Source organism: Anas acuta, chromosome 14 (assembly GCF_963932015.1).
Source record: "Anas acuta chromosome 14, bAnaAcu1.1, whole genome shotgun sequence".
NCBI classification, from domain to species: Eukaryota; Metazoa; Chordata; class Aves; order Anseriformes; family Anatidae; genus Anas; species Anas acuta.
In genome coordinates, this window is record NC_088992.1 from 239,691 (window position 1) to 261,814 (window position 22,124).

The 22,124-nt window shown below is 38.5% G+C and overlaps 1 protein-coding gene across 4 annotated transcripts in view; it reads right to left on the bottom strand.

Moving 5' to 3' along the window:
* KDM3B (lysine demethylase 3B) overlaps positions 1–22,124 on the bottom strand; it is a 53,301-nt gene that overhangs the window by 25,062 nt on the left and 6,115 nt on the right. For 3 of the 4 annotated variants that reach the window (XR_011101464.1, XM_068698450.1, XM_068698449.1), the window contains exons 2-11: positions 16,735–16,902; positions 15,244–15,357; positions 14,680–14,785; positions 13,020–13,144; positions 11,627–11,695; positions 10,105–10,683; positions 5,094–6,339; positions 4,232–4,433; positions 2,686–2,900; positions 1,484–1,636 (exon numbers count right to left, since the gene is read on the bottom strand). Coding sequence is in view for 3 of the 4 variants with exons in the window: in XM_068698450.1 (XP_068554551.1) it covers positions 1,484–1,636; positions 2,686–2,900; positions 4,232–4,433; positions 5,094–6,339; positions 10,105–10,683; positions 11,627–11,695; positions 13,020–13,144; positions 14,680–14,785; positions 15,244–15,357; positions 16,735–16,902 (2,977 nt within the window). In the remaining variant the exon portion in view is untranslated. Of the gene's footprint in view, positions 1–1,483; positions 1,637–2,685; positions 2,901–4,231; positions 4,434–5,093; positions 6,340–10,104; positions 10,684–11,626; positions 11,696–13,019; positions 13,145–14,679; positions 14,786–15,243; positions 15,358–16,734; positions 16,903–21,294; positions 21,430–22,124 lie in introns of all 4 variants that reach the window. The other variant, XM_068698451.1, reaches the window with a different exon arrangement.

The following is a 22,124-nucleotide window of genomic DNA, read 5'->3' on the forward strand; positions in this document are numbered from 1 at the left end:
CCTTTAAAAATGCAGTAAAAGGGGAGTAGAAGACGAAAAGGATCACATTAGTGGTGGACTTGTCAGTACTAGGTTAAATGTTGGACTGGATGATCTTACAGGCCTTTTCCAACCTGAAATATTCTATGATATACAACTTCATTTCAGGGTCCCTTTAGACCTTTTATCTGCACAGGTTGTTTCTACATCACAGTGTTCTGAAGCCTCTTGAGGCAAGTAATTGTATTTAAGGTAATGCCTTTGTTGTCCATTTTGGCCCATCCCAAAATTTCAGACTTACTAATAAATGAGAATTAGGATACTGTTTTCAGGAAGCTGTTCATAAGCAATACACACACCACAATTATATGTCACTGTGAAATATCAATCTTTGCTGTACTGACCCTCCTCTGTACACCAACAAATACAAACTTCCCATGTGCCCAAGACATCTTTATTTTAACCTAGCATGGATAAGCATAATGTGTTTATTATTTTATAATGTGAGAGAAGGTGTTAAAGGACCACTGCCCTTGAATCATGAAAATCTTTATACCACATTCTGTCAGTGGCATATTCAGTCCCAAATGCTTTTTCCAAACATGTACAGTGCCAAAATGCAAAAAAAAAAAAAAATAAAAAAAAAAATAAAACACAAACTATTCTACTTTCTTTCAATTATTTCCATTATACCATGGTTAACTACATCTTAAAGACTGGTACGCTCTTTTCTGGTGTGTTCTAGCAGTAATTTCTTCCTTATACAAAAATAGGGGTGAAGTTTTATCTAATTTTAAAACCCATTGCTTTGATAATTCAGTGCTCTCAGGAATCTTTATTATAACAGGCAGATAGCAGTACTCACTATCTTTAGTATTTTGTACATCTGCTTCATAGAGTCACGTAACTGTCAGTAGTAGATTTACATCTATTAAGATTGGCCATTGTCAGCATCCATACTACCAAAGCTGTCTCAATACAAATATACACAAAAACATCTGATACTCACTTCTGCAAAAACATTATCTCCCTATTTGTTAGAAATCAAAGTTACTGAAGTTTTCCTGAATTAAAAAAGCATTAAGGAATCAAAAAGAGAAAACATTCCAAAAACTCCTTTGTACAGGAAGTGGTTCTCTATAGTGTCTGCTTACTAGTCCATCTTGTGATGGTTCAGACCAGGCATACATAGTATTATTTAATTCTTCTTTAGCTGAGGAAAAGATGGAACTAGACAGCAGTCTTTCTCAGTACACAACATATGCCTACTGATGTCACAACTTTAACATAAAACTCTAACCAAATAGATAAAATACAGTTATTTAAAGAAATAGAGAATGGAACAGCAACATATAAGGCAGCTGTGCTAAAGTTCCAAACTTAGAGACTCCCACGTTGATACTTACCAACTTTCCTACAAAAGCTTAAGCAACTTCCCAGAAACTATCCCCACAGAAAGCCAGCTGTTTTGTAAATGACAGTAAGGAAAAAATCCAGTACTCACCACTACGTGGACGATTCTTCCTCAGCCGGTAACAGTCCAGACAGACCCCAAACCCACACTTGCGACAAACCCAATGAATATTGAAGAGTGTTGTCTCACATACATCACACATTTCCCTCACACCACGTACTGCTCGCTTCCATGCCACTTTCTCTAAAAATAGAAGAAACATTAGGAATCATTGCTTTGACATTTTTCATTTCTCTCATCTAATTTGAGAATATCACAGTAACATTGACAAGCAATTCACAGAAACATGACTTGGGGGCAGAGTATAGAAACACATACTTCTTACATCCGGAGACACTCTTTGAGTTGCTAGTCCTTTGATACTACCAAAATCCCCATTTCTAAGAGGTTGTAAGGTTAAATTCCAAAACACACAATACAGACAAATGGGGCACCTCACAAAGCTCTGTAGAGTCTGAACTTCATGGAAGTTACAGGAAAATTGTAAAACTGCTAGCTTTATGAACAAATAGCGTGAACATATAAAACTATAAGGAATGAGTCTTAAATTTCATTAATTGGATGACTATCAGTTCTTTGGATTCTGAACTAAAAAATCCGATGAAGTAGTAGTCCTCTCCAAACAGACGCCCTCATAAGTTCCAGGAACTAAAGTGAAAAATCAGACAGAGCAATCAATACGACAGGCTGAACTGGATACCTTGAGGAAATTTGTTCCAAACACACTACCCCTCTTTTAGTGGCAATGCTGTCAACTAGTTCCTTAGCTGAGTACTTGCACACTGAATGCGTGTGCTATTCTCTACACACAAAACCCTGTGCTTTTATGTGATGTCCCTGGAGTATAATAAGACTGAAGTATTAAAAAAAGATGCTCATTAAAGTGGAGCTTGTCAACATGAAAAGTGTTCACTTCTATTTTCTTAGGAGCATGGGTCAGCTAATTTCTGCACTTGCTTACTGAACAATCAACGAATGATGTCTCAGAAAGTTACCGTTAGCTTTCCTTGTAGAAAGACTGCACTGATCCAAACGAAAAATCCCAAATTCTGGTGGGATTACATAGCATTTACACAATTACACACACCCAAAAGAAGTGAATATAGCCTTCTTGTTTGAAGAAGAGGAGAAGCATTTTGACAAAAAGTTATATTACTCATTTAACTCTTCCATTGCATGGTATAAGTCACACCGAGAAGATGGATAAAAAACACGCCAAAAACCCAGCTTACGATGTGGCTCCACCATCATCATTGCCTCTTTTTCTGACATAACAAGCTGGCAGAACTGGTCTCCAACATTGGCCAGGATGTATTTTGAAGTCTCCAAATCAATCCCCTCTGCAGGGGAGGAGGAAGGAATCCATAGACTCATGGCATCAGGGTCACTCTGCTGTGGGTTCAAGAAACCCTCTACTCGTAGAATACCTTTCCGGGTAAATATCAGCCTGCAGAAAAGAGGACAAAGTAAGCTTGTTAACCACCTTTAATTAATTTATAATGCAATCTATGTCAAAATATAGATCTGGAAAGGGGAAAAAGGCTTGAGTTACAGTACAATAATTTACAGCCAGTAAAATTATTATGCAAATCCAAATAAAGAAGAGAATAAGGTACATGAAGGCAATGGCTGCAAAACCCACCAGAAGGGATGCCCAGGTCCCAGTATGTGTTGGTGTGAAATTCCACATGAGAGATTGTTACAGATTGGTATAATTATATACTGTTAATAGAATGAGATGATAAAATTAAAATTATTTGGGCTGCTGCATGATACTGCTTGTAAAATTGTGCATGGTTCGTTCTCTATTTTAACTCAGTAGAAAGTTATTTCTCAACTCTTGGGAAACCAGTATTTCAATTCTGGCTAGTACTGCTAGCACTTAACTGCTCTAACAGTTCACATTAGAAGAGACAAAAATCCTTACAGTACCTACTCCTCTTGACACTGTTCTCCCCAGAGATGAGACAACCGTTGTATCAGTAGCAGTTGATGCTCCTAGTCTTCATGTGGTAAAAGGTATAACAATGTAACTTAGAGAAGCCTGAATGTCTCCTGACATTATTAAAAATAACTTTATTTTTCAGAAAAAAATATTTTTGATTTATTCTGAAAGCTAGTTTAATTTTTAACAAGTTCAGGAAGAGCAGCAGCTATAATCCTTCCTTATGGGTGGCACATACTAAAAATTTTCTTAATCCTTTAAATGTCCAAAAGCGAGTAAACATCTTTTTTCAAATGATGCCTTGTGCTTGCTACAATAGGCAGATAAGGAAGATGAAGAGAAACACGAACTGCAAAGGAACGTATGTAGTACACAGAGAAAATACAGGCAGCAGCCTGCTCCTAGAAATCAGTTTTGTACTCAACTTATAAAACCTAGTCAAACATCAGCCTCATTCATGCTGGCAATATCACATCACTTAACTAAATTAAAATTTTCTCTCTGTTCTGAACTCCTTATGACAGAGCAAGAGAACAGTTACTGCATACAAAAACTATTACCCAATAAAGCAAATTCAATCTCCTAAGGCTGGATTTAACACCTCTCCTACTGTCACACAGCTGTAAGCTGTACATTCCAGCAACAGCTCTTCCCTCACCTCTCCACCTGAGCAAGGAAATACCAGTCAGGTGATGCAGGGAAACGCAAGATACTCAAAATCTTCACTATTGTACCCGAGCAAGTTAGTTAAATAAAACACAAATACTTTGTGCTTGGACATGGTCCAAGCTCTGCATATAAACTACATATGAAGGAAGGAAGGATTTGAGCACCTCCGGAAATGGAAGAAGCGACATGCCACAGTTGAGTCATCCTGCTCTTGCTCCTTAAATTTGCGGTACCGCTCCAGACGGCACTCCCGGCACTTGTGCAGATGTGGGGCTACATTGATGCAAGAGCCATCCTGGAGAAAAGGCTCACCTGACTGCTTCAGCTTCCTCACCTTACTCATGTCTTTCAGTACCGACTGGCCAACTGGGTGAGGCAAAGTAGAAGTAAAAATTCATTAGTTAACTGAAACAGCAAAATGATACTGGCCCCAATACACATATTTTCAGAAATCTGTATGTTCATACCCATGACAAACCAATAAGACTGATCATTTCAGCAGACAAGCTTCTATTAGTCTTCCATGCACCAGAACCACAGTTATTTTAAAAGTAAAAAGCCTTTGTAAAAGGAAGGGTCATCTGGTTAAACTGGGCTACACAAAGCACCAAACAGCATTTATTTACAGACATTCCAGCTTTCGCTCTCAATCCCAACACAACAATCAGCTGCTTTAGACAACACCTACAGCCCATTATCATCAATCAAAGACTAACGGTTGGTACTTTTAATTAGAATGTAAGTTAGCAGTAAAATTAACAAATCCATACAAAAAGAATCTAATGTTTTCAAGTCTGCAGCATAACAGTTTTGTCCAGACATATATATGTTTAAACAATTCTCAAAGTGAACACATTAATTTGCATACAAGAAGTATTAAGCTTTAACCTTGTAAATATCTTGTATGTTGGCTACCCAGCATAAATGAGGTTTATACCTGTGGCTATTTCACATAGTTCATCATACAGGAGAAATACAAGTATCCCACCCCTTTATATCCAAGACAACCTACATTCAAGCTATCACCTTTTAAGGGAGCTGTGCGAGGTCGGCCCTTTGGGGCTTGTTTCCCTTTTCCTTTCCCCAGCAGCAATTCAGCATTACGTTCTGCATTGGGACCTAGCTTTGCCATCAAGTGGTCTGGGATTCCCTTCATACAAGCCTTGGCTTGCAACTGTTCTTCAGAGTCACTCAAATCTGATAGGTCACTATTGGTACTGGAGTCTGAGTCCTGTTTGGATGTCAAGCTCCGCTCATCCAGAGAGAATCTTTTCACAGCTTCAAAGGGGGCTTTGTTCTCCTGTGGAAATTCAGACTGTGAAGAGAAAAAGCCAGGTGGATGCCTGCTAAACACATTAGAAAATGTTTTCAGAAGAGGATTGTCCTGCTGGCCAGGCCCAACAGCTGGTTTTTCTTCTGTTGGGCTGGAGGAAAGTGTGGGCATCTCAATGGGCTGCGTCAGGTTACTGCTTGGTGAGCTGGAACGGCCATTCCCTATGGTGGAAGGACTCTGAACACCAACAGCAACTGCTGAACAAGGAGTACTGGAGATCATCTTTGAGGAATCAGTTGTTATAAACAAGGTTTTCTTCTTAGCTAGACAAGAGTCTGTAGATGTGAGTGATTCTGGCCAGCCAGAAGTAGCCTTATGACCCACAGCTGTAGATGGAGTAGAAACCCCTGTCTGAGATGAAGATGCAAAGCCACTGAAAGGACTAAGTTCTGTTTTCTCAGCAAATGCCAGGAAAGGGTTTGAGGGTTCCTCTCTTGATAGCTTTGGGGGCTGTAAAAATAAGTTTTCATGACTATCTGGGGGGCGAGTATTCAACAGGCCTCGTGAAAAGGCTGGAGTAAGGGTGGGCATGGATTCCACAGGCAGCTTCCGCTCCACAGAACTGCCAGACTGGGCTCCTGGTTTAGTGTCCGCTGAAAGAATTTTACCTTTGCAGGTCCCAGCACCCACATTCTCTGTACACTGCTTGAATGAGTCCCGACTGGAGGCATCTTCAGTCAAGCTCTCTGAAATGACTGTGAAGTAGTTACTGGAAGGTAGATTTTGGGACATGCATTGAAAAAACAAGTTATTGGAAAGATCAGAATCTTTCTGAGCCTCTTGTCCAGTACTACAACCAAAAGTAAACCCAGAAGACTTGCTTTCTGGAGTCACTACTCCATTTGATTGGCCTCTTCCACCCCCAAATACCAAGGTCTGGGAAGCACTTGGGAGAGAGACTCCAAATCCAGAAGAAGCCAAAAGCGAATTTCGAGAATTCTGAAACAAAATTAAAAAGCATTAGCCTAATAAAGGATTCTTATTTGATTCAACAGTACCTTGGTTGGTCTAATTACAAAACTAGTATTCTTCTTACCCACCTGCAGTAAAAAAAAATTAAAAAAAAATCTAGTAGAAGTACTGCTTACAATGAACAGACTTCTTTAATGATTGTTAGTATTATTTTTTCCTACTTACAAGCTATTGAAAATGAGGTAAGTGTCTGTTACGTACTGAAGACACATGGAAAAAATGAACACATAATGACTTGTGCTTTAGAACAAAAGTGAGACACAAGATGCATTTGCCTAATTCACAGAAAAACAAGCAATTTAAAATGCTGTTTTGTTTCAAATCACTGGAGAGTTTTAATTGAAAGTACCTTTCAGTCATTCCCCTACAGCAAATTTGTCCTTTCAACCATCCACTGTTTCAGTACTCACCCTCCCCCACCCAGGATCATCCTGATAAGCTTCTACTTAACCAGCACCCTTAAAATACTTAACTTAGTTTGTGAAGTTAATTAAATAAACACCTCTAGCAGTTACTGAATAGCTTGTTCCTGATGACAGGCACACATCTGCTGACTGGCACACAGATGCTTAAGTGGTGCTCTCTAGGGGATTTGCTCAGTAGAGGTTAAGCACAACAGGCTTAATTTTTTATCATCTTTAAAAATTGAAAAAAAATCTTACTTGCAAGTTTCCATCACTGTGAAACAGAATATTCTATTGTTCTCAATTTATTCAGATTTTTCAATTCTCACAGTCAATCCTACTGTGATTATATTCTGTGACTAACTCGTTCGTTCTCTTCCTTTTCTCCGAATTTCAACTTAGAAATCTCATCAGTCATAGAGAATATTCACTGTAAGAGTATGTGGAAGGAGAATGTCTCCTCTTTTAAGAGTAAAGGCCCTTTTCCAATGCAACGAGGGATAATAAGACAGGGAGGATGCCATAAACAACAATGCAAGGGGACACAAGGCTGACCAACAATTGATACGTGATGCAGTGATGACAAAACCTGGGAAGTCACAGTAATTGATGAGGGCATGTGAGCGACAGTGTGAAGATGCTTATTCCAGTGAGGTTATCTGATGAAGGGCCTCCTCAATTTGGAAATTAAGGAAAAAGGGAAAAGCCAGAAAACAAAATACACCAAGACACAGATCTAACAAAAGAAACATAGACGATTAAAAGAAACAAACCTCCCACTCACAGTAACTGACAGACTATTTAGAAACTGCAGGAACATCAAGCAGCACTTTGCACCTGATAAGACTGTTAACCAGGGGGGTCCCCAACTGGGAAGGGTGTGAGAGTTGGTAGCGCTCTACAAACCCACAAAGGGGTGTGCAGGCAAAGGGGGGGCAAGGAGGCACAAAGAGAAGGGGTAGGAGGAAAAAGGGCATAAGAGCTTTTAAGTGCATTTGTCTGGCTGAGCCCTGTGCCTGATCACTGCAGTCTGTCCTATCTTATGTTTTCTTATTAAATCTTAAATATTTCTCTCTCTGCATGCTGTAAGGACTAAGTGACAGCTACTGGTGAGACCTGCATACATGCACGCATGCAAGTGAAAACTGGTGCCAGCTACCAGAGCCAGATCGGAGGGCTGGACAACCCTGTCCTGTGGCAGCAGCTCCTGGAGGGAGTGTGTGTCTTTTATTCCCAAACACTGGTTCAGGCATGTATCTTCCCCAAGCGTAAGCAAACTTCAAGCTGGACCAGCCCATTAGAAAGGGGAGCTCAGGTTGGTGCCAGGGCATCTTTCAGACACCAGCTCTGTTCTGGTGCAACCAGTGGAATTTGAGAATATGGAGAGCTTGTGGCATGTGTGTGAGCGCCAACCAGAAAGCAGCAATTGCATCCCTCGGCCTGGGCAGAAAACCTGGGCCTGGCCCTGGGGCACCATGCTGTGCTCCAGGAGCCAGGCAGCAGGAGGAGGTGGTGTATGCTCTTTACATCGTGTAACACTCATGGTTAACACTATTTTATTCCAAGGCCGTGCTAAATAAAAACTACAGCCTCTGTGTAATATATATTACTGGTCATTAGTGTCACTGCACACCTATTATGCTGCAAACTCATGTTTAGATTGTTCTTCCTTATCAACCTCTTTTTAGTAACTTTAACAAGATATTAGTGTCCTCCCTTCCAATTCTTCCAGATACTAAAATTGCATTTTTTTTCTTTTTTGAAGTCGAAGTTGTTTCAATAAACAGGAATCTTCCTTCTCCTCCCAGCCTTCTCCCCACCTCCCACAAAGCAGAAGCAAGCAGGGGTGGAAGCTGTCTCAGCACAAATAGTTTTCACTAATGTTTAGAATTATCACATTAAACATAACAATTTTTAAATAGTATATGAATATGAATGCAAGCCAAGCTTATTAAGCTCAAGGTTCCAGATGACACTGTGATAAAGTGGATAGTCCAAAGGAGTAACACACAAAATATCGACAATCATTTTTTTAAAAAAAAAAAAAGTAGTTGTGGGTGGTTTTGTGTGTGGTTCCCTCCCCAACTGTTTGATATGGTGCTTAGTTTCTGGTCTAGTAGTCTACCTGCAGATTATAAAGCCATAGTATCAATAATGATTTAAAAGTGATTTGGTGTTGGGGAGAGGAAGGAAAGGAGAAGTGGTACCAAAATTTCTCAGCACAATGAAAGTATTTCCTTAATACCAATGACTACAGATACGATTTTGACAGTTCACTTATGCACCGTGTAGTTGATCACAACTCTTTGTTTTTTTTCCTCTGGGCAGGGAATGAGAGATGAAAATGAATAACAAAGGTCATATTGTTATCTAACAATGTTATTAAGCAACTCTCCTGTCTTCTGCAACTTAATTTCTGCTTTATCCATTGCCATCTATGAATCCTTGTCTTGAGGTAAACATTTTGCTTTCCCCCCCAATTCCATTAGCCAATACAAAAGATAGAAGAAAGCAGCCCATTTAAACTCCTGGAAATCTCATTGGAATCTCTAGTACATCTTCTATTATATTCACTTATTTATACAGTAGAAAAAGCTTTTTTTTTTTCCCTGTACTCCTTACTGAGTTGGGGTTTAGTTTTTGTTTTTATGAGCTTTCCTTTGATTACTTAGAAATTAGAAGTTTCCTTTCTACTTTTCCCATTGAAAACAAGGATATGCAACTGAAAAATCCTTGAGCCACTTCCCTGCTGAGCTCTTAATACCTAAAGATACCCATCTCAGATGTTTCAATTACTTCTTTGCTTTTAGCATCAGATAGTATATAATGCTATTGGCTCATTTTTCTACTATGTACACATCTTTGTTCTAAGAGACAAACTGGGAATCTATGAAGGGTTCTCAAAATGTAGCCTCATATAACTTAAATGTTCATGTTCTCATGCACATTTGTTGATATAAAGGCAAGATATTTTAAGTAGGTTATCTTCCATGTGACATGACAAAATGAGTTACATAAAGTACAGTGTTCAAAGTCATTTTAGGGTTGCATTGTGTAATTTCTCAGATTAAGGCTGAATAAAACCAGAGTGCTCAAAAGTTCACTAAAAAGTTGTCTCTTACAAGTTCTTTATCAAGCATCACTTTCTTTTGGATCCTTTCTTAGATCAGATGACAGAAAGGTTATTTTCTTTGAAAAGGAGGGATTAATCAGAGAAAAAGTAGTCCAGTACAGTTCCATGTACACACTTTGTACCAGGAACATGTTGCAAAAGATCTGCTGGCAAATACACATTTTTCTTGAACATGCTGGATCATGAGCTACTCACCTCTCCCTGGGCTTGTGATCGGTTTGTTTTCAATTTGTCCTGTCCAGTAACAGCTGGCAAACTGGTATCAGAGATTCTCACAGTTGTTGGTGTCAAAGCAGTTGTAGTAACTGTGGTTGAAGAAGTCACTGTGCCTTGGCCAACCTGTTCCAGTGATTTTCCTGCCTCTTTACATCCAGATCCAACTAGTAACGCTTGTCCAGCCACAGCAGAAAATGGAGTGAAGGGTAATGCTGTGTCACCACCAACTGGTTCATCTTGGACTACTAGTGTTCGACCATTCTCTTTGGTGTAAGTGGCAAAACGAATATTGCGATTAATTTGAGGAATGAATGAAGGCAACTGTTTGGCCCTTGGATCCAGTCCTGTTTCACTGTTGGAGCCTCCTTTCCAAGGACTTCTGCTTGCCTCACCTCCATCACTGCCATTGCTATCCACCTCACCCTTCTCCTTTAGCTTCTTTGTTGCAGGATCACACCCAGAATCTGAAGCATTTTTTCTCCTCCGTCCATCTTTTCCTTCCAAACTTTCTTTCTTCTTTTTCCCTTTAGACGATTTAGCTGCTTTAAGGCCCCCTCCCTACAACAGACAAAACCATACAACCACTAAACAGAATAGACTCGTCTACATGTTCAAAGATCATTTTCTCTATTAGAATGAGGAATAATTATGCTACCCTAAACTTAGAAATGTTTATTTTAAACAGATCTAAAAGATACAACACAAACACAGAACACAAGCATGAACAGTCTTTTTTTGTTTGTTTTGTTTTTGCTTTTGTTTGCTATTGTTTTTTTAACTAGCATAGGATCTACATAGCAAGTCTTTTAGATGAGCTGTTTTGCTGCAGCACATGCTGTATCATAGCAGATTTTGGGGAACACAAAACATGGCCAACGTAATTCTTGCTAATGTATGAAAGATATTTACACACTAACTCATGCAACAAGTCTAATAATCCTGATGGTTCTTTTCAGGGGCAAACATCTTGTTCACTACCCAAAGCGTGTAATTTTTAACTGCAGGATATAACATGCACTTTTAGACTAGGGTAAAAACAGGTCCAGAAGTTATCATGTAATCTCTCAACTGAAGCAATGAAATGCCACAAGCATACAAGTCTGCTTCAGAAAGGCCAGATAATATATATATTTTTTTAAATGCCTAACATGATCTGTGGAAAAGCAAAGGGTGATCCTGTTAAATGAAGGCACTGAGCACACAGACATTCTTTATTAGAGAACTAACCCTTAAAATGGAACACAACCACCCTGATTACTGAACTCCTTCAATACCCATGCTGAACTTAGTATAACAGGCCTAAGCTGAAAGAAAATAGATTGTTTAAAGGAAAGTATGACCATTTCTCAGAGGGGTAAAGAAAGTTTTCCTCCTTCAGTTGCATTACCAAAAGCCTGCAGTGAACACATCAGTATTCAGTTGTTCCCATGTTTAAATGTTTTATATCTAGATCATTACCAAGTTTCATATTGTATATACAAGATCTGAACTGCTGCAGTACCTCACTTGGAGAAGTGTTATCCATCACCACATGAATCAGTCGAGGATCCACTGACTTTATTTCACCACTCTAATTTTTATGCAGATTGATATTGAGGAGGTAGGAGGAACAAGAGAAGAGGTTAGTTTTTAGTTCAGAGCATACAATATCAACGTAAGAGACCTTAAACTCTCTGCAGCCCATCTCTCATCTGCCCTTTCTTTTTGTCCATTCTCTCACCAACAGTACAACCTTTCAGTTTACCTTCTATTCTTTTGCTCCTTCTCAGTCAATAAAACTTTCAGATTTGATTCCTACTGTTATTTTCTTATATATTTGTTCTACTGAGCAACTCTATTTGCAACTCTTGTCGCACTAAGCACATCTCTCTAAATTCATTTTAGTATTGTTCCAGTATTCAATGGGCCAGATGTAGAAAAGTCTACTGGAAGGAAACACCTCAGTTTATGCTGACAATTCCCATTGGTATCTCCCCAAAATGAGCAATGACTACCCAATCTTTGTAGCTGTGCATGAAGGTTACCTTTTTATCTGACAGTAGATACACAATAAATTGGCATCTTTCCTGGCATGCATCTGTTGAAAGCATATACTCCACAATTTCAATGTCTCTCCAAAGTACCAGAATTATTAACCATACACGGTATATTTTTTTCCTGTGCATTGGCAATAGATCTAGTACTCAGAGTGCAAGATTACTGCACATGCATACGGATTCAGTGCATTTGTTCTGCATGTATTTATTGCATATGGAAAAGGCTACAGAGGAAAAAAAAAAAAACGTTCCTATAGTAATTTCCACACAGACCCACAGACCTGTTCCTAGTTGCTCCTGACAAAGGAAGCCACTAGGAGCAGGCTGCTGGTAAGGCTGAGCAACTTGTCAGACTCCAGAATCACATAAAGCAAACCAAATACCGATTGTAACAGGGCAAACAGCCAAAACTAAACTACACCAATCAAATCTGTTTAGACTAAGGCTTCATCTTCTGTGATGCACTTGCTTCAAACTACTTCTGCAACCTGTCAGATACAAGTTGAGACATGGAATAGAAAAAACACAGCATTACAGAACCAGAAAGGAGCTTTCTCTACAACATCAAGCTCTCAAATTTTTTCAATAGTCAGTATTTTCTCACATAGAGATCATTTTCAAAGGAGTTCTTACAGATTCTTTTATATAAGTGGGCTGTGTACCATCATTTATTGGGAGAAGTCATCACAACAGAAAAAAAATAATCCATAAAGCCCACAAAATAAAACGCACACACACGCAGTAAAAACAACCAAGTAGCCAAGAACCAAAAGTTCAAGTTTTGGTGAAGCTGTCATTCTCCAGGAAACACTCAGAAATAGTATTTAGAACGCTCAAAGCAGTGCTGAATATTTTTACCTCAGTCACAGACACTTCCATAAGACGAGTTATTGGGTCTTGATGGCTCACAACACCACAGAGCCAGCTGTTCTCATCCTCTGGTTGGTAAACCTTAACTCTTTGGCCTTGGATGCTGTAAGGAACTGGAAAAGAAGCACTTTGAGCACATCTTCCAAACAAGCTTAGCGTCATACAAGGATCATACGTGCACAGAAGTGCCAGCTTTCAAGTTGAAGAAAATTAAAATGCTAGGGCTTCTGCTATACATTTTGCATAAGCAACTCATTCTACTGTAAGATGCCAATAAGCCCTCATAGCTATAAGTCCAAATTATTGTAAGGGCAAAATTTATTCAGTTTACATATTTTATTAAACCAACAGACACCAAATCCCCATTATGTTCACCTTCAAAAATAATACAGTGGTCTACCTCTAAGGTGGACACCTAACCTATGAACCCAAATTCTGGATGGAAAAATTATTTTAGTACTCGAATTAGAAGATCCCAATAGATAACCAAAAGCTACAATCAGGCTTAAATCCTAATACGCAATCCAGATAATAACTAGGATATTAACACTGTGCTCAACAGCTTTGGTAACACAGTATTTGCAACTTAAATGATTCATACATTAATTATAAAAATGAAGGAATTCAATGTAACAAAGGGAAAATTTCTCTGGTCCAAAAAAATCAACAAGTACAGAGCAACTTCATTTCTAAATTTCCAGAATTATAGAACAGAATCATAGAACAGCACCAACACTTTTGTCCTGGTTTCTGTTAGAATAGAGTTAATTTTCTTCCTAGTAGCTGGTGGAATGCTATGTTTTGGCTTAGGATGAGAAGAGTGCTGATAACACCCCGATGTTTTAATTGTTGCAGAGCAATGCTTATGCTAAGCCAAGGACATCTCAGCTTCTTGCTCTGTCCTGCCAATGGGCAGGCTGGGGGTGCAGCAAGAGCTGGGAGGGGACAGACCCAGGACAGGTGACCCAAACTAGTCAAAGGGGTATTCCATCCCATCTGACGTCATGCTAAACAATATACGGGGGGTGGCTAGCCGGGACAGTGGGGGCCGGACTGCTTGGGGTTAGGCTGGGCATCGGTCAGTGGGTGGTGAGCAATTGCATTGTGCATCACTAGTTTGAACGCATTATTAGTAGTAGTAATATTATCATCATTGTATTATTATTATTATTATTATTATTATTATTATTTTCCTGTCTTATTAAACTGTCTTTATCTCAACTCACAGGCTTCACTTTCAATTTCTCTCCCCCGTCCCAGAGAGGGAGAGAGGGTGAGCGAATGGCTGCGTGGTGTTTAGCTGCCAGCCAGGTTAAACCACGACAACTTTAAAAACTCAAAGCAAGGAAGATTAAAATCAAGAAAGTTGTAAATACATGCACATTATCAATAGTATGATGTCCTACTTTAACCAGATCTTCAGTGATAATACACAGTAGGTATTTCCAGTTGTATCTCAGCAGCATACTTACTGGCATTCATCTCAAAATAATGCTTCTTTGTAAAGAGCTTGCGAAAGAACACAGAAAACCAATCTTCCAAACCAACAGTAACAGATACTATTACTATTTCCCTTCACAAATCCCAGAATAACATAATCGTTCCCCAACAGTCAAAGTAGTTCTGAGAAAGAAAAACACAGTATTACCTCTACTAAATATCTCCTGAAGTTTCTGGTCACTGAACAATGCATTAACAGATTCTCTTAGTGAAGGCTGTTCCTGGAGAATCTGATTCTGACTCTCTGTTCCCATCTGCCAACAACAAACAGTTTTAATATAAAAGTAAAGTGCTTTAAGGTAAAAGAGGCATGAGTTTGAGAGAGAGCTCTTCTTGGACTGCTTTTAGACATTAAATAAAACAAAAACAAGAGTACAATTCAGAAGAAACATTGCTGAATATGACAGGAAAAAAAAAAGGGACTAGCTATGGAAAAGCTGTTGTTAAACTTCCATTGCAATTATCATCTACACAATGCTTAACAGACAGCTCTCCAACTGACCGAGATAGGCAGGAGCCAGGACTTTTAGAATGCAGATGAACTTAGTATAAGTACCTGGAAAAGCAGAAAAGGAAATCCAAGGACATGATAGGGCAGTGAGTGGAGGAAGACAAGAATATGGAAGTGGAACAGTACAGAAGTTTTAAGAAAAAAAAAAGATTGTCACACAGAGCATGAAGTTAAATTTGCACTAATCTGAACACCAAATACCTGAAACAAACGTAATCCACTGGCATCAGACAGGAAACGTAAGTGTCTGTCCAGAAGAAACTCCACTGGGACCACAGAGCCTAAACCTAGCTTATCCACTAGAGGAGTGAAGGTCTGTGGTAAACAACAGAAAATGAAGATTATACAAATGACCAAGCACACATATAGACCAAGAGCAGTTGTTTTCATATGCTATTTAAGTATCAAAAAATAAAGTTTCATTTTTCAACCTGCATTTCCTAGTACCTGAGTTTTAATGCAAATTATTACTCATTATGTTTAAGCAAATAATTCTTGCAAGTGTGTCATATAACAAGACAATATATTGCAGAAAATTGGCTCCACATCTTCATTACAACTTAAAGCAGAACTGAAAACTTGTTTTGTGATATTTGATTTTTCATAGGTAAGCACCTTCTGATGCTCAGGTAAAAAAAAAAATACCTGAGTTAACGGTTCAAGCTATGCTATGTATTTCAGGTATAGCCTTCTGAAAGGAGCGTTTTCATTTCTGCACAGAAGTGCAAGTACTTCGTAGGCATGTTAATGAATGGGAGCATTTCTTGCTACTGTTCTGTGCAAAGATGAAGTTCATACCAGGTGTGCTATTGATAGTACAAACTGTAGAACAAATTACTAATGGAAGAATAATATCTAGCAGAATCAGAATGATAACATTACAATATAACTTGCTGATGCAAGATGAAGATGCCAACCACTGGAGTCTTTGAAATGTGTAATCTGTGTCATGCTCACACTTAATCACGTGTTAAAATCACGTTTGACATTTTTGCCTTAACAGATCATCAAATTTGTTCACACTCTACTCTCCTGTACATGACAGTATGAATATCAAATGCAGTGCACATTTAGTCTCCCATTGAAAGGAAAAACCTATAGGAAAAACACTGCCTACAGAACCTCTGCTATAAAGGTCTGGCTTTCTTCTGACTTAAGCCAACTGCAGTAAAGAAACCCTCAGAGCGAGATGCAGTGCTGAACTTGTTGCTTTGAGCTCAAGTGTCCATTTAAAACAAGTTCAGATTCTACCAAGGCACAAGGCCCTTGATTGGCAAATGCATTTCAATGGGCTCACACCCTATTAAAAAGCATAGAGTAGGATCTCAAGCAGAGATCCTACTTATTCTCACAATTTAAAAAATCCTGTCACAGTCAAAGTTCTAAAATAGGGAAAAATAATCTTTGATGTATTTATCACATTTCTTTGGACATACTGGTAAGAGATACTTCATTTCTGTGAGGCAACAGCATTCAATTTCTGGGGCATGAACTAGAAGCAAGTGCCTCTCAGATGTTTTTCCAAGGGCACTAGAACTCCCAGTTACTTTCTCTCTTATTTACCATTTAAAAAAACCTGTCTCCAGGCAATTCTTGGTACCTGCAGAGTGGTGTAATATTCAAGCCTTGTGTTTCATTGTACTGCCCATGCAAATTTCTGAGGATACAACAACTTTTTGGTCAAATACTCACCAGTGCAGGCCACTGCGTAGGTGAGACTCGAGTCCCCTGAAGCATAACTGGATCATTTCGAGGTGCCCAAACCAACGATCCTTCCAGCAACAACACTATAACTTCTTCAGCATGGACTTTCACCCAGGCATGTTGCTTCCAGTTACAGCCATCAAATTCCACGAAGATCTGATTAAAAAAAGTAATTTAGTCCTTTTCAGACAGAGTAGAAAAAAATCAATTTTTACAATTCCTATTGATGAGAATACAGCAGTTTTAATCAGAAAAAATAGGGTTAGTATTTTAACGATAACACTGAGAACCATCACATCTGCATAACTATCATATTTCAAAAGAAACTGGACTAGAATTCACAGCAACTACTAAACTATGAAAATGTATTTATTCCCCAAACACACACTACTAGTTCCAAATGCTGCATTTCTCTGCACAAAACTAAAGATCTGAAACTTATTTATCCCAAAATACAACTGATGAGCCAAACAAAGCAAGCCTCTTGTACATTGGGATTGCTAGAGAATTTACAGACTCCTACTTGGCATTTCAACAGATGGCCTGTATCAGTACAGATAGCTTTATAACTGACATTTACCAAATCGAATCCTTCAGACAGGAAAGCCTGTGTTTATGAAAACCACTCTCTATCAGAAGTTTTGTGTCACCTTGAACATTAAACTTCCTGAACCAAATGCAAGTATTTTTGATGGCATCTCAAAATACTTACTAGATTTTTAATGACGTTTTAAGTACAACACAAATTGTACTACAATTCTAAATCACTGTTCTCAGATACCATCCTCATTTCTCCCTGTCACAAAGGCCAAATACTAAATCCATATGCAAGAATGCTAAGAACAGGAACAAGTTACAAGTCTCATTCCATGCCCTAACAATTACTGCTATTAAATGTTAAAATGAAGTTGCATTCCAATCTTTCAGATACAGAACTTACACACTACACACATGTAACCAAAAATAAGTCAGGTGAACAGAAAGAAATTCCTAATCAGTTAAGAAAGACCTTAATCTGAATAGTCAAAACAGAGTTTTGTAATAATTGCAAGATCATTGAGGGTAACAGACCCCTCTCTGCTTTACCAGTAATCCTCATTAATAGAGGTACTGGAGACCACTCATTCTCTTCTTCCCCACCCCTTCCTCCAGACTCAAAATCTGTCCAGCAAGAGAGGGAAAAAACATGAAGCAGCTTTCCTGATGAATTCTTTATCTCCATTACTTCCTAAGCTGCCCTGCAGAGAAAGACAACTGTGTTTTACCACATATCTTTCCTCAAATTCAACAAGTTTCATCAATAAAGAAAGTTTGACTGAACACCTTTTCTGTTTCTGGGCCTGTACCTTTCTTAATAATATACCTGTGCTACTATGTTACCTATGTGCTACTATATGGTTTATGGCAGTAAAATATGACATTAAGAAAGGACTATCATGTTAAGAGTAGAAAGAAGAATTGCTTGTTTGTATGTATGACATTAGTCAGGTAATCATCTTATAATTCTCTTATGTTACATGAAAAAGTTGGCCAAAATGAACTTCTGGAATGATGCTAGCTAGATGCTAGAAATATACATCTTCTCTTAAGATACTCAAGAATTTGATGAAAAGGAATAGAGATTTTATAAACAACTACACAGAAAAAACACTTCTTGCTAGCTGTCCTGGTTTCAGTTAGGACAGAGTTAATTTTCCTCCTAGCAGCTGGTAGGGTGCTATGTTTTGGCTTAGGACAAGAAGAGTGCTGATAACACCCTGATGTTTTAATTGTTGCAGAGCAGCGCTTACACCAAGCCAAGGGCGTCTCAGCTTCTCGCTCTGTCCTGCCAGCAGGCAGGCTGGGGGTGCAGCAGGAGCTGGGAGGGAACAGACCCAGGACAGCTGACCCAAACTGGCCAGAGGGGTATTCCATCCCATCTGGGGTCATGCTGAACAATATACAGGGGTGGCTAGCCGGGATGGGGGGGCAGCTGCTCGGGGATAGGCTGGGCTAACTCAGCAGGTGGTGAGCAATCGCATTGTGCATCACTTGTTTGTAGACATTATTAGTAGTACTATTAGCATAATTAAAGATATTATTATTATTAATTACTATTATTTTTCTGTCTTAATAAACCGTCTTTATCTCGACTCACAGGCTTCACTTTCCCATTTCTCTCCCCCATCCCAGAGAGGGAGTGGTGAGCTGTGTGGTATGTAGCTGCCGGCTGGGTTAAACCATGACACTAGCAAAAACCCTTAAAGTAGTTGGCAAGGTTTAACAAAGGCAGACAAATTCAAACAAGCAGTAAAGCAAAGCTTAATGCCCTGACCCAAAGAAATAAGGATAAGCTATTTATTTCTTTATACAAGACTTGAGTTAACTTATCTTGTGAGACGCATGAAATCAGACTATACGTAAATTTCTTCCAGTCTTAACCTATGAGGCACCTCACATTTCTATGAATCATCATAAATTGATAAATTGGAAAAGCTCCACTTTTAGCTCCAAATTTAACAAGTTACTCCTTGGTTTAAAACACAAAACAACGCAGAACAAAAACAAATTCACCACAGTGCTAGAAAAAATAGTATTTGATGAACTTCTAGATGGGTGTTCCACATTTCTTTAAGATGCTTACTAAAAATTGTGAGAAATACTGCGACTGTCAGCAATAGCAATGCTGCTGTTACTTAACTCAGAAAACAGACTTTGACTTTGCATTTTTTGTTGTCGTCGTTTTGTTTTTTGAAACCTCAGATCCAGAATCTGGGTCAAAAAGAGAGTAAAGTAGAACAACATTATCATATTAAGCTCATCTCTCTTCCTTGCAAAACAGAGAAGTCATGGCAAGTTTGTTTTACACACTTTATGTCCAATACTCAGTTTTCTTCCACTTTGGTATACAAGAAGCAACAAATATCACATCCATGTATATAATATATATAATATTCTTTTATACAAGAAGGAATACATGTTATATGCATATTATATATACACACACACACACAGCCTGACAAACTTTGATTTACAACCAGCAAAGGAAGGCACTATTAATTCTAAACCAATACCAAGTAGAGTATTTTCCTCAACACAGATACAGAGAGCAGATGTTCCAATCCAATGCAACACCACACATTGTATTAGGAAAAATTACGCCAGTAGTTTCCAAAAGATCACACCAAAGGACTGCAAGCCTCAAGACAAACAGCTACATTTTCACTTCCTGTTTCCAGAATCTACAATAGAAACTGCTTTCTGTGTACTGGGTATGCAAGAAGCAGAAGCTGACTTGCAGAGCACACTACACATACATTACTTTTTACGACTACTAAATATAACTACAGCATATTCTTCAACTAACTGATGCCTCATACATTTAGTGGGTATGAGAAAACCACTAAGGGAATCCTGAAAGATAAGCCTAAAGCAAGGACAGATTAGACACTCCAGAGCGAATAACAAATATTTGCTTTTGATATTTAAAGTGGTATACAGCAATACTCTACCTTTGTTGTAAAACTCAGAAGCTTTAAGCAAAGATGTTGCATTATAGATGGGAAAAAAAAAAAAAAAAAAAAAAGGAGGTTCTCAGTTTAATTTGAAAACACTCTAGTTTTGTGTCAAAAGGGAAATGTCTGCATGCTAAAGCCCTGGAAACCCTGGAATAAATTATCTCTCCAATATATCAACGGCCCTGCAATTTGTGGGGTCACATACACTACCACCAGCTGACCCTTCCACATTTGCTCACAACCAGTTCAGACAACCCACTGATAACAACAGCAACTGCACTTTTCTAATACCAAAACTTTTGAACAGTGATATTGATGATATCAACAGGATATGCAATTAGTGCCAGTATGTCTGTATTGCATAAAAAAAAAAAATGCTGCTGCTTAGACAAAATGCGACTGCACGATTTCCCAAGTTCTCCTATACCAAAAAATGCCTTCCTTAATCAATATCTAATTACAAAGAATAACAATTTTAGTATTTTTTTTTAATCTACAAGAAGTGTTGTTGCAACTCAAAAAAACAGAGGGTACACGAACACCTGTAATTCTCCTAGCTTCCCCTCCTTTTATTTAGTTGCCTGTCCGTCCCAAGAAAAGTGACGCCAGAAAGCAGAGCTGTTGCTCTGCTTTATTTGATATACAACAACAGCCTGAAATGTTTGTCTAGAAGGCACAGGTTTGTGTAGCTGCTACACTAACACTCAGGTCTTAATAAACTCTAGAGAACTATAGCCTGGTTCAAATAGAATTACTCCCCAAATTTTCTAACACCAATTCCACTACAAAAGTAGTAACAAAGCAAAAGACGTAGTATAGATAGGACGCAGATATTGGTCTTTTTCATCACATTACACAGGCTACAAACATGGTATATGATAGAACTACTGGAGTTTATTGCATTACAATTTGCACAAAGGACTAATGTAGATGCTATCTACGATAAACATAAGAAAAACTTTACATTTTAGGGTTTTATATAATTAGGAAAAAAAAGGAAGCAAAAAAATCCAAGTTCAAAAATATCCCTTAAAATGGTCTTAAATTTTACCTAGTTTTGAAAGGAAGGGTGGTCCATCAGTTGCTAGAGAGTAGCCAGAGACCCAGGTTCAATTCCCTGCTCCATCAGAGGCTTCCTGCATGGCCTTGGTCAAGCCATTTATTCTCACTGGCTGAGTTTCCCCATCTGTAAATTGGAATAATAGTACTTATGCCCAGAAAGGAGGCACTGGTAGGAATCTATTGCAGGCTACCAAGTGAAACTGGGTAACAGGTCTGTCCATGACCTCTTACTCATTAAGATGTTGAAAGAAAAGAACTCCATTGTCAACAAGTAGGAGGGGAAATAAGAAGGTAGATATAGATACTGAGATTTCAACTTGTGAGACATCTGAGATCTCATGCAGCTAGTACCACCATTAATTAGATCTAAAAAATTAAACTCTAGCAGTATTCTAATAGCTAATCCATCCAAAGAGTTATTTTGGAATCCATTATGGCAGACAACAATGAAGTTTACACCTATGCACAAAAAAAACTTTGAAGCATGATTACTGAATTTTTCTTACAAGAAAAATATCTACCTGAAATATATATTTGCTATGTGTGTTTATAACGGCTGATTCCCAAAACGAGGAAAACTAAGGAAAAAAATCAGGTAGAAAAATCTACCTTTGAAATAATTTATATTGAGCCAGATAACAAATGGATTTGAACATATGGCCCAAAATCTCACAATTACTACAGGGAAAAACTATGCTTAAAGTTGATACTGATTAATAATTATCACAAAATAGTTGAGGTTGTAAAGGACCTCTGGAGGTCATCTGGTCCAGCCCCCCTGCTCAGGCAGAGATATCCAGAGCCAATTTCCCAGGTCCA